Source organism: Palaemon carinicauda, chromosome 9, assembly GCF_036898095.1.
Source record: "Palaemon carinicauda isolate YSFRI2023 chromosome 9, ASM3689809v2, whole genome shotgun sequence".
NCBI lineage: Eukaryota > Metazoa > Arthropoda > Malacostraca > Decapoda > Palaemonidae > Palaemon > Palaemon carinicauda.
In genome coordinates, this window is record NC_090733.1 from 69110341 (window position 1) to 69124108 (window position 13768).

At 35.0% G+C, this 13768-nt stretch overlaps 1 protein-coding gene across 2 annotated transcripts in view; it reads right to left on the reverse strand.

The window, feature by feature from the left end:
- The window catches only part of p115 (General vesicular transport factor p115), a 764785-nt gene that overhangs the window by 136081 nt on the left and 614936 nt on the right, over positions 1–13768 (reverse strand). For both annotated transcript variants that reach the window (XM_068380069.1, XM_068380070.1), the window contains one exon: positions 4159–4380. In XM_068380069.1, coding sequence (XP_068236170.1) covers positions 4159–4380 — 222 coding nt within the window. The remainder of the gene's footprint in view (positions 1–4158; positions 4381–13768) is intronic.

A 13768-nucleotide genomic window follows, 5' to 3' on the forward strand; every position in this document is an offset into this window, starting at 1 on the left:
TTTCTCATTTTCGGGAAGATTTTATCATTTCAATGAGGAAAAGACAATTTCTACATCTTGCTAACATAAGGAGAAAATTCGCTCTATTAAGAGTTCAGAAGAAGGTAATATCAGTAGTGCAAAGAGAGAGAGAGAGAGAGAGAGAGAGAGAGAGAGAGAGAGAGAGAGAGAGAGAGAGAGAGAGAGAGAGTTGTGGATAGAGGAGCGGCCGCCTTGCTTGACAGGAGCCAAAAGAAGCAAGATATTGAGCAAAGGGATCTTTATTTATGATTATGTTATGATAAATAACTTTTTTTATCAATCCTCAAAAAAAAAGAACATAAAATTCATAATAATCATGATTTATTAATATTATCTTTGTAAAAATATATAAAAAAAACTTTGAACGCCTGTATCTCAAAACTAAACTTATTGACCTTCAAATTCAATAGTCTCCCTTAGTTTTGAAGATATAGCATTGAAATTTGGTATATAACTTAGAAAGACATTATAAAACAATCAAATGAAGCCCTTTTTTACAATTTTTGTTTCATATTTTTTCTTAATTTTTACCCCTGATTTTTTAGTATATTTTTTTTTTACCATAATGTAAAAATTCATATGTCAAAAAGATTACTTTAAAAAAAAAACTCTTCATATTATTGGGGGTCTATATAATGTCTATATAGGGTAGAAATCCCAGATCTTAGTAATATTTATCAAGGAATGAGATAGAATTTGGAAAATACTAATTTTCAGTATAAATTGCTCTGGCGTCGCAAAACCGTAGGTCAGAGGCAAGAATCCTATGCAGTTTGGATATGTCCTGTCACCTTATATAGTGGTATGAATGTTAGTGGTATGAATGTCGAAGTCCTGTAATTAAAAATCCGCATTAGGCGGCCAGACCCCTTAAAATGATTTGCTAAAAGATGTTCAAAAACTTGTTAATATGGGAGTTATGGAAATTGAGCAGTAATCAATTGGACTTGAGCTACCACAAACACATTTACATAGTGGAGTAACATTACCAATTCTTCGACAAGTGCTAAAAGCTCCTCTTCTTAATAACTTGCGCAAAATAACACAACTTTGAAGCTAAGAAATCCGCAGTCTTTATAAAAAACAAAGGAAAAATACCATTTGGGTCTACACCTCTAAAGCATCAAGGTACACCGAGATAGCTTTAATTTCACGAGATTGAAAACCTAACTAGTTACTTTAGCCTCAGGAAAAAAGGAATGAGGAAGATCAAGTTTCTCATTTATCCGCTTACTGTCAAACACATCAGACAAAATGATTGCTTTTTCCTTTGGACAGTGTGTGACAATGCCATCTACTAAGTAAAGGAGGAACTGTTGCATCTACACCTAAGATTTCAGATTTAAGGGTAATCCACCATCTAAGTTCCTGGATTGTAACGGAAATGGTTTCTTTTATGGCTAAATTGTATTCCTTTTCAGTTGAAGCATCACTCTCTTAGCAAAAGCTCTAAGCTAAGAATAGTTATTCCAAAAATGATAGGCCTCCTGCTTCTCAAAATAAGCATGTGTACAATCATCATTGGACCATGGTTTGCCCTTCACTCGGTATCTTAGCACACGAGAAGGGATACATCTATCAATTACGTTAACTAGATTCTCATTCAAAGGGAAAAACGGATCAACACTACTATACAACTGTGACCAATTCAAACCCGAAATATTACTCAAAATCCCATTCCAGTCTGCTTGAGATTTCATATAGATCTTCCACGAGTATCATACATCAAGGACAGGCAGCTCAGTCACTACTACAAATGAAATCAAGGCATGATTAGATGTCCTAACTGGAGAACCTACATTACTTGTTATAACGCCAAGGTAGTCGGTGTACACGAGGTCCAAGCAGTTACCAGACCTGTGAGTAGCTTTACTTATGATTTGCTCACAGCCTGATTCAAAGGCAAAGTCTAAAGCTCTTAAGCCATGGTGATCAGTGGGAGAAACAGAATTTAACCACTCCCTATGGTGAGCATCAAAATTACCAATTAAGACAAAAAGAGGCCTTTCTATCATCTTCATGTATCTTTGTCATAATGGTATGAAGACAATCGAAGAAAGAATTATCCATGTCAGGATTCCGATAGATTGAACAAAATTAAAAGTTGTTATGCCTCCCACAAACTTTTATTACCTGAATCTCATGACATCCACATTCATAGCAGGACTTATGAGAAGCAGGGTACTCAATCCTAATAAACACCGCCATTCCCCGGGCCCTAGGAATGGCATCTCATTTCAAAATTATTGGCTTCTCAAAACCAGTTATAAGGAGTTCAGTGGAGTAGTTCATATTAGAAACTAAAGTTTCTAAGCACAAAATAGTATCATAGTGTCTGGACACAACTGTAAGGTCTTTAATATTTGCATGAAGACCCCGAATATTGCAATAGATTCGACGATATTGACGAAATCTAGGACGTACTGGTCCTGGATTTTGCTCAATATCTCCAGACAGCATAAGAATTAATGGTAATAAAAAAGATATATCATACTTCAAAACTAAATTAACAAGAATAATAACAATTATAACAAAAACAAGACGTCGTTCAATTAATTCATTATGTATGTTGCATGAGATTTTTCATAATTCTGACCATTTCCATTCATATCTTCCTGGACAGTTCTATCCTGTTTGTAATACTAGGCATGCAGTTAATTCTAATAGTCAGGCCTTCTCCACCATGAGGCTCAATACTACACAATATTCTAGAAGTTTTATTCCAGCTGTGACCAAGTGTGTGGAATGATCTTCCTAATCGGGTAGTTGAATCAGTAGAACTTCAAAAGTTCAAACTTGCAGCAAATGTTTTTATGTTGAACAGGCTGACATGAGTCTTTTCATAGTTTATATATGACATATCTGGGTCAAACTGACAACGTGAAGTTGGCGGGGGATGCTGTTCAGACTGGTTCGGGTCGATCCAGCTCGTCGAGTTCCGAAAATTTGTTCGAATTTGGAGACAATTTGAACTCAAATATTTTGGTTAAATACCGATTTGTTCGAGTACCGAGGTTCTACTGTATATTTATCAAGGGTTAACACAGCTAGGGTAAACTGGAGATGTGATATTTGCCGAGCTTATATCATACCGGGCTCACTACAATCATAAACATAATTCAATCGCTCAGCTTTTTTTTCTGAAGCTTTAAGATTTATCTAAATATATTCTTGCCCGTTCTACAGGATCCATATGATATTTCATACAATTAAAAGAAGTATGAAGTGATAAATCATTAACTCCTACTTCAGCAAGCTGAGGTATATTAGGATCCAGTCTATCAGCTCTGTCCTCTATCTCAGAATCCAGTGGTTGAAAAGAGCAAACAGAGTCATGGAAAAGCAAGGGTTTTGCAATAAAATTACAGTACCTGAAAAACTTGAGAGGGCGAGGATCATGTAGAGGCATTTTGTACCATCAGATCCCTTAATGAATGGTGCACTAGAAACTCTTGGTAAAACTCCAGGAATTTGACTAGGGTTTGAAACAGGGCAGGTTAGGCTAATATCTCTGCCTTAGCCTGAAGACTCGCTAATCTTAGATTTCACAAACGAAGCAAATGCACTGTAATCAACTAACCTGGTCTTCTTCGGATTTTCCCTTGAACTAAAAATTAATTTCCTTTTAATGACACACAAAGAGAATAATGATTATTATCTCCCAGGATTAACTCCCTTCAACAACTTACACATGATTTACTAACAAATCCAGAAACAGACACAACTTATCAATACTACTAGCTTAACAAACAAAATTACAAAATCTGGAGTAGTACACATCGATACAATCAACTAGAAGACGATAAGATTTATATAGATAAAAGGATGTGGCATACCCAAGCCAAGATAATATTCATTAACTGCTAGATTATCTCAATACTGTACTAGAGGCATAAGCCTATTGCAGGAAAGAAAATAGGAAATGATTAGTTTTAGGGTTTAGTTTTATGGAATACATACAGTATATATAAAACCAGGCTTTGAGAGAGAAAGAATATAAGGAGAATTTCATGAAATCAGTTTGTTGAAATTTCCCTGTTATGGTGTTGTAAAAGGTAACATTAGTCAGTCAGGAATAAATTGCCACAAAACTATTAATCTAAAAAAGTATTTCAAATATAAATAATAACCATTTACCTGTATTTTCATCATGAAGTTGCTGAATTTGAGCCTTTAATGTTTCTTTTTCTGCTAAGTATTCATTCAACTGGCTCTGGATATGGGAGACTGTTTCCTTCAGTTGGCAGATTTCTAAATCCTGGTCTCGAATTATATCTTTGTATTTAATGACTTCAACAGGACTCACATCACTACTTGTACCATTCATCAATTGCGGTGTAACAGCTCTCAAAGAAGAACCTTAGAATTAAGAAAGATTATACTTAAAATAGAGTAATCAAGAGAAATTCGTGATTATCCTCCCTCTGATAAGAAAATCAAACATTTCCGGTATGCATAAATCAAACGGATTTTCATACCCCACACATACAACTGTTTGCATAATTTACAAACCATTGATAATGAGTGATCACACAATAGGAACCAACTACAATAGAGGATAAAACATATTATTTTCCTTTTTAACTACATTATTATTACTTGGTTTCTCTTGTGGCATCCTTTTCCCTTAGTCCTGGTTAGATGGTAGTCTTACATAATTTGTGGTCCTTACCTTCTTTATTCATATACAAATATTGTAGTTCTACTCTTTTCATTTTCTGACCAAAGATTGATGAAACTATTATCTTAATGTTTCTCGCAGGCTTTGTTGCTGAAAATAGCCAAAAATTCATACCTCATTCCCTATGCTCACCAATTATGTTCCACTGGTTTCACTTTTGCATTATGCAAGTGGAGACAAATTTAGAGGCATAGACGGCTATCAATACAAAGGTTAACGACAGCATGGAAAATTAAGCATTTTCAACTGCATTTACTGCATACTTATAAAAAACCTTGAATTTTTGCTTTTAATATCTGTTCCCAATCAGGGATATTCTCCATAACATGGACATTCATTTGTAATAGTAGCAGTTTTTGGGACGTGCTATATTTCCAACTATCTTCATCATCATTATCATCATCTCCTACGCCTGTTGACGCAAAGGGCCTCGGTTAGATTTTGCCAGTCATCTCTATCTCGAGCTTTTAAAGCAATACTTCTCCAATCGTCCTCTTCTACTTAGCGCTTCATAGTCCTCAGCCCTGTAAGTCTGTGGCTTTCAACTCTTCTAGTGCCTTGTGGAGCCCAGTTGAAAGTTTGGTGAACTAATCTCTCTTGGGGAATGTAAAGAGCATGACCAAACCATCTCCATCTGCCCCTTACCATGATCTCATCCACATATGGCAGTCGAGTAATCTCTTATAATTTCATTTCTAATCCTGTCCTGCCATTAAACTCCCAATATTCTTCTGAGGGCTTGGTTCTCAAATCTACGAAACCTGTTGGATATTGTTTCATTGTCATACCACGACTCATGTCCATACAGTAACACTGATCTCACTGCTGTAAACTGATATATAGCTTGATTTTGTGTGTAATTTCAGGCGATTTGATTTCCAAATTTTATTTAACCTAGCCATTGCCTCATTTGCTTTTTTCAATCTTTCATTTAACTCCAATTCTAAAGACCATGTATTATAGATCCTAGTTCCTAAATTTTTAAATGATTCTACCTCATTAATCCTTTCTCCCTCCAATGATATTTCATCTTCCATTGCACATTCCGTTCTCATCATCTTAGTCTTTCTTCCGTTTATCTTGAGCCCAACCTCCTGAGATATTTCACGCATTCTGGTAAGTAAGTATTGCAAATCCTGTATTGTTCTGCCAATCAGGACAGCGTCATCAGCATACTCTAGGTCAGCTAATTTCCTACTACCAATCCAGTGGAATCCTTCTCCAACTGTTCTGTGCATTACATAAGTCATGAGGAGGATAAACAACATAGGCGACAACACATTCCATTGGAGTACTCTACTGTTAACTGGAAATTCACTTGATAGGACTCCACTAACATTAACTTTGAACTTACTATGCTCATGAACAGACTTAATCAAATTTACATATTTAAGAGGAAATCCATAATAATGCAGGACTCCCCACAACATTGGCCGGTGCACACTATCAAAGTCTTTTTCATAGTCCACAAATGCCATCAACAGTGGATTCCTATATTCTACACATTGCTGTACAACATATCTTAATATGAAAAGTTGGTCAGTACAACTTCTACCTTTTCTAAATCCTGCTTGTTCATCTCTCAGCTTTTCATCCATCTTTCTCTCTAGCCTCTGTAGAATAAGCATACTATATATTTTCATGACAACTGACGTAAGTGTGATGCCTCTGTAATTACTGCAATCATTCAAATTTCTTTTTTTTTGTCATTTTCACCAACACTCCTAGCTCCCATTCATCAGGTTTTGTCTCTTCATGCCATATTCTACAAAATAATCTTGTAAGTATTCTGGGAGTCACTTCATTTCTGGCCAATATCATCTCTGCAGTTATTCCATCATATCCAGGGGCTTTCCATCTCTTGAGTTTTTTAAGAATAGCTTCAACTTCAAAGACACTGAATTCATTCATGGGCACATCAAGGTCTTACTCAGCTTCAGGTATATCAATCAAATTATTCCCATTATATCTTCTATTCATGACCTCACTAAAGTGTTCCATCCAAAGATGCCTTTCTTTATCTTCAGTTGTTATAACAGATCCATCTCTCTTTCAGGTGTATATATGTTTCTTCCTCTTTGCCCCCATGGATATTTCACTTATAATTCTATGAGCAATTTTTACACCATAGCCACTCCCGGAATTCATAGCTTTGTCATCCTCATCTGCTTTACTGTTTAAATACTCTCTCCAGTCATTTCTGGCTTTTCTTTTGACTTCACTATCAATACTGGAATACTTAGCATTATTTCCTCGAAAACTTTCAGCAATCAATTTCTATCTTTTTTCTCCTTTTTACAGTATCCCAAGTATCATTTGATATCCATGGCTTCCACTTGTAACAACATGTCCCAAACCTCCCCTACCAACTGACTGATATAAGTTCTTAATATCACACCATTCTTCTTTAATTGTCTGCTCCTCTTCTCTTAAAGACTCTTAGACTGAAAATAAATTCCTACATTCAATTGCAAAGGTTTCTCATTGCTCATCTCCTAGAAGCTTAGTTGGATCAAACCTAGGTATTCTATCTAAATTTCTGTTGGGTGCTTTCAATTTTAATTTCAGTGTGGCAATAAGGAGATGGTGATCACTACCAATATCTGCAGCTCTATAACTTCTCACATTTCTCAGAGTCCTCCTCTCTTTATTAATGGCTATGTGATCTATTTAAATTTTGTAATTGCCACATGGTGGATGTCCTGTTCCTGGAAAAGAGTAAATCCAATAACAAGATTGTTTGCTGAACAAAAACTTATACAATGGGCTCCGTTTTCATTTGCAACTTCGCCAAGACCCTCAACACCCATTACATTCTCTATGCCTTGATTAATCTTCCCAACTTTAGCATTGAAGTTACTAATCACAATTTTCATATCTCTCTCTAGGATCTCATTTATTACACTGCAGTTCTTCATAGTATTTATTTTTCATTTCTTCAGGGGCAACATTTGTTGGTGCATAACATAGTAAAATGCCCCTATTGCACTGCTTTGATTTAAACTTTGCATGTAATAATCTGGTATTTACAGTCATCCACTCAGTTAATGTCTTTTCTGCTCTCAGTGTCGTCATCATTCCTACCCCTTCTCTTCCAACTCCAGTTCTTTCTCGATAGATATATATATTGTCTTGGTCTAAGATTTCCTCATCAATCCCCTTACAATGCATTTTACTTAGGGCCAAGATATCTAAATTATACTTCATAAATTCACTCTCCAATTGCTGTAACTTCTCAATCTAATTCATGGTTCTAACATTCTAATTACCAATTTTCAATTTTTCTTCAGTATTTACAAACCAGGATATTCTTAGCACCCCACTACGCGTCATTCTGTTATTTTCGCTTTCTATAGACTGACTAAATCCATAGACCACATTGACCAATTTTATTCAACATTTTATCTTTAGTATAAGGACTGGGCGAGTTACTTTATATATGTTCATGTAAATATAGTTTTTGTGGTCATTATTGTTAAGTTTGTTTTCATATATGATAAGAACTTTTTATTGCTTTCAATTCTTATTCTGTCTGACAAAATCCAGACAAGTATGTGTCCTAGACTTCACCAGTGTCATCAAATGTATTACAATATTCGTTGACTATTTTCAAGACTTTACAGTTGCCTCCAGACAGTACAATATTCTATCATGATAAAAAACCTTTGTTTGTAATTTATAGTCATCATTAATTACATCTCATATAGTTTATCTATACAGTATCCTTATTTCCTTTCCTCACTGGGCTATTTTTTCCTGTTGGAGCCCTTGGACGTAGGGTTGTAGCTTAAGTGTTAATAATAATAATAATAATAATAATAATAATAATAATAATAATAATAATAATAATAGAAATACCAAATTCTATTATTGAATTTCCATTTATTTCTATGAAACTTCCCTGATGTTCATATTGTTGACTCCCAAACACAGATGGAGATGGGATGCCAGTCAAGGAAAGAAATAGACCAATTTTAAATCAAAGCAGTTATACAAAGCTTAAGATTCTACTAACCTGGTCTAGATTACTTCTAACAAACCATCTCAAAATATAGATTGAAATACAAGACTCCAGATTGTTTACTAAAGCTATTTAAAATACCGTACTGCATATTGTCTCGAAATAATACTTTTGATTGTCTCCAAACTATAATTTTGATTGTTTATTAAATTCAACCTCATATTCTTGTATACAAGATTTATAAATTAACTGAACTTAAAATTAATTAGACATCCCCTTCAGCCAATATAGGAACTAGACCCCAGAAATCGTGATAAATAAACAAGGATTCTTTAAGATAATTTCCAAGAAAAACAATTGTCAGGTTTTTTGTTTTCATACTGATTTTAGTTTTTTATACGATGTCTTCTCTTGATTTGTTAGCATTTGCTGCACTGTTTTTATTATTATTATTATAATATTATTATTATTATTATTATTACTTGCTACAATACAACCAGCTGGAAAAGCAGGATGCTATAAGCCAAATGGCTCCAACAGGGAAAATAGCCCAGTGAGGAAAGGAAATAAGGAAATAAATAAACTACAAGAAAAGTAATGAACAATTAAAATAAAACATTTTAAGAAGAATAGCAACATTAAAATAAATCTTTCATATATAAACTATAAAAACTTTAAAACAAGAGGAAAAGAAATAGGATAGAATGGTGTGCACAAGTGTACCCTCAAGGAAGAGAACTTTACCCCAAGACAACGGAAGACCATGGTACAGAGGCTATGGCATTACCCAAAACTAGACACCAATGGTTTGATTTTGGAGTGTCCTTCTTCTAGAAGAGCTGCTTACCATAGCTAAAGAGTGTCTTCTATCCTTCCCATGACTAAAGTAGCCACTGAACAATTACAGTACAGTAACCCCTTGAGCAAAGAATTGTTTGGTAATCTCAATGTTGTCAGGTGTATGAGAACAGAGGAGAATATGTAAAGAATAGGCCAGACTATTCGGTGTATATTTAAGCAAAGAGAAAATTTGCCTTAACCAGAGAGAAGGATCCAATGTAGTACTGTCTGGCCAAACAAATGACCAATAACTCTCTAGCGGTAGTATAACAACAGGTGGTTGGTGCCCTATCCAACCTACCTGTTGTGCATAAGAATGATTTTAGGTGATCATGATCTGCTTTCTCCTTGTTTTGTGCCAGGGAATAATTTCTAATTTATAATGAGGAGAGTGTTATCTCACAGTTCAATTATGGGTGGTATGTTTTAAAAGAAGTTTACTCTTAGTTTAGAGGTAAACACGAGAAGGTTAGGCTACTTGCTTATAAATGGAATGATTCCATAATACCTCTCCGGTCTTTGACTTGACTCAGCGTGAGTTAATTTTAGTATTTATGAGCTTACTAAAAGATTAACATTATCCGCTTCTTTAGCAGAAGTTAACAAAAAACATCAACTTTAGGTTCTGGGTAAGTTTTCAGGCCTGACATGCCATTTTGAACCATAGTCTGACATGCCATTTTGAACCATAGTCTAACTTACCCTTTTTAAACCCTAGTCTAACTCTCAAGCATTGGTTAGTGGTTCTAGTGCACCATTCAATAAGGGTTCTGATGGTACATGGCACCTACAAGTTTCGAGGTCCTCTCGTAGAGCCTCAGATTCTTTAACTTCCTTAGACCCTTCAGCTACATAACCCTTGTAATCAAATTTTTTTTAGCATTCTTATAGATACCACTTTTAACCTTCTAGAATCTGCGAAGCAGAATACCAGAATGGTAGTGTGGATCCTTTTACCCCTCCTCATATAAAAGTAAGGTCTCTAAGAAACAGCTTACTCCTTATTTGCCAAGATTGTAGCCTTGATATCATATCACCCCTCTCAACTGTCCCTTTATTCTATATGGGTGTCGTGGCAAACCATAAAATTCCCTCAAGCCAAAAGTTTCAATTATGAATCAATGTTAAAAATTTGGTAAACTGTTTGACTGATTCATGTTTCCTTGGCTATGTTTATCGTTTTTCAGGCTTGGTTAATAGCTCATCATAAGCTTCTCTTAAGTGTTATATATAGGTATCAATACATCCTTGTATAACTGACTGATTGATTTAGAATTCTCAAGCATCCTGACATCGAAGGTCATGAGGATATCGTTTGTTGTAAATAAAGAATCAGAGAGTATTCAATTTCAAACCATAAAATTTTAAAAATTTTATAAATCTTAAATAGCTTTCAGATGAACACCTTCGTTAATAAATTTAAAAACACAGCTAGCATAGTACAACACTTCTTACCCAAGAATCTTGGCAAGGATGAATCTGCCATCCTAACATCGAGCATCAAACAGATATCCATTTCTTTTGGTGCTATAAATGGGGCATTCGGTCAACAAATGCCCCACTGTCAAGGGTAACAAAGTCTTTGCAAAATGGCTGGTGTTGGCCAGTCAGCATAAACTTGTGTCAACTTAGATGTGACCTTGTGTCAACTAAGTGTGACTAATGTAGACACGATAAAGAGACGTCTCCCACTTTCAGAATATCATGTTATACCTCCAAAGAGATATAACATACGCTATTTCTCTCATCTTATTTCCATCTAAACTATCATACTGCTATTGCCTATTATCATGAAGCAAACTCTTAATGCTAGGTAAAAAATAATCACGTAGGATGGGATACCTTCTTGGTAGCAACTTGCCTGCAGCACTCTTTGCTAGTAAATCTACCTTCTCATTTCCAGACACACCTACATGTGACGTAACCTAGCAAAATGGAGCTGTCATACCTCTCAGACCAATAAGAAAACGTCCATATAATATTTTCAAAACTAAAGGGTTACGGGACTCAAAAAGTTCTAAAGCTTGCAGAACACTTCTTGCATCAGTAAAAATGGCTGAACTGCTCTCCTCTTTTAACCATTTTTTTTTTTTAATAGCGGAAAGTATACCATATAGTTTGGGCAGTAAATATAGAAGATACTAGAGCAGGGTTTACCAAACTTGTTCAGATTCTTAGCACCCTGCCCCTCCTTAAGCACATGTAAGTTTTTTTTTTTTTTTAAGTGAAAACATCAAACACATATGTATTTTAAAGATATTATTTTAAGAAAACATGCTATTTTGTCTTTACAATTATTCCTAATGCACAAGTGCAAGCTTCTTTTATTTGTTTCTAATTGAAAGGAATAATATTAAACAAAAATATTTAAAAAATATCATTGCATTCAATCAATTATTATATTAACTTTCACAATCACTGTTAATTAGATCGGTGCACTTGATGTAGGGATATTAATTTCTCCAAATCAGATTGGAACTCACTAAGAAGTAGTCACAGATCCCCACGTTCGGTAATTTAAAGTATTTCTTTGCTTTGAAAGAAGAAAGGCTACTGCGCTGAAGCCCCACTTCTACCAAATAAGATGCTGGAAAGGCAATGAAATATAACTTTACCTTGTTCCACAGTACTGGATATAAATCAGAGATTGTTTTGGTAACCAAAAATCTAAAAATGATTTCTTGTATGTTGTCCTTATCTGAAGGTTTTTTGGAATTAAATTAATTCTTCCTCTGGTACTCTTCTTTCTTCACAGCTGACATCTATGAATGGATTGATTACATAGTCTGGTACTCTAAGCAATATCTTAAAATCTCTTAGAAGTGTCTCTTTTAAGCGTTTCCAGGTGAGCACAATCCACTTGAAGGTTATCAACTGATGTTCTTCTCTTTATCCAATTCAGAGGCTTGGAAACTAGTAGAGTTCATGAAGGGCTAACGTCCGTTTGAATAACTAACATTTAGACAGGAATGTGGAGATAGCAGTTTTGACTTTGATAAGGTTGACATTCCTTGCAATTGCAAATAATTTCATTGAACTTAGTGAGTCTTGGAAAATTCTACAACTGTATCAAACAGCGAATAGAAATGTATCAGTCAGTTTTTGTGTGTAGTAATAAATGCCCAAACTCTTCATCATTATATCTGCAAAGTTGTCAAAACAGTCGGGAATTAAGAGGATGTGCCTTAATTGTATTTAGAGCTGTAATAAGAGTATTCATTAATTTGTGAAGTCGATCGACCACCTACGTTTTTTGCTAACAAATGCTATCTGTGGATTACACAGTGCACTGTAAGCACACCGGGTACAGATTTTTTCAAGAAACTGCTGAAGCCATGATGACAACCTATCATCGATGGTGCTCAAACTGTTGCACAAGCAAGATGGTTAGAAAGTGGGATGTTTCTCTCTTTCAAAAAATCCTCAGCAACATTAAATACAGATTCTCACTTAGAGATGGTTTATCTTGTAAATAACAGCTCTTGAACCAACTTTTCATCTTTGATAAATCAAACATAAGCAAGAAGCAGAGATTCCTTTCCTGGTAGAGTGGACTCATCTAACTGCAAGCTAAAATCTGTTGTGAAAGAATGTTGTATGATGTTTTTTCAATATTTTCAGAAATTTCGTCTATTCTTTTTTTAACCGAATTATCACTGAGAGGAATAGCTTTTACAACTGTGTGCAGAACCTCTATCATTGCGTCACCGCCCCCAACTGCTCCCTTTTGTATTACCCCCCCCAGGGGGGTGATACTGCTCATTCTGGGAAACACTACTAAAGGAAGTACACATCTACAATTAAGAGTACTACTATATACTCCTAATCCGATGTCAACATCAGAGTTGAAGCCATCAGTATATATAAAAGTCGATTACCTATGTTCTTCAACATGTTCCATGAAAAGATACGTGGCTTCTAGGTCAGTCATATTCTTTTTATACCAATAAAACATTTACAAAAAGATATCTCTAGCAATTTCCATGGAGGGGCTGATGATTTGAATGGAAGCACTTCATTTTCAGCTATATCAAGACTGTTTACTAATTATTTTACCTGAAAACCATAAGGTTGAGGAGATTTTGGGTACGACTGCAAATATCTACTATGCCTTACAAGGTTTGCTGTCTTGTAGGCTAAATAATTAGGAAGGCTTTACAACCTAAACCATCACAAAAAAAGAAAAAAATAGAAGACTTCTGGTAAAGGTCTAAAGATACTGTAATTCTCCAGCGTCAACAAGGAGGCTTGGTACCGGTGATGTT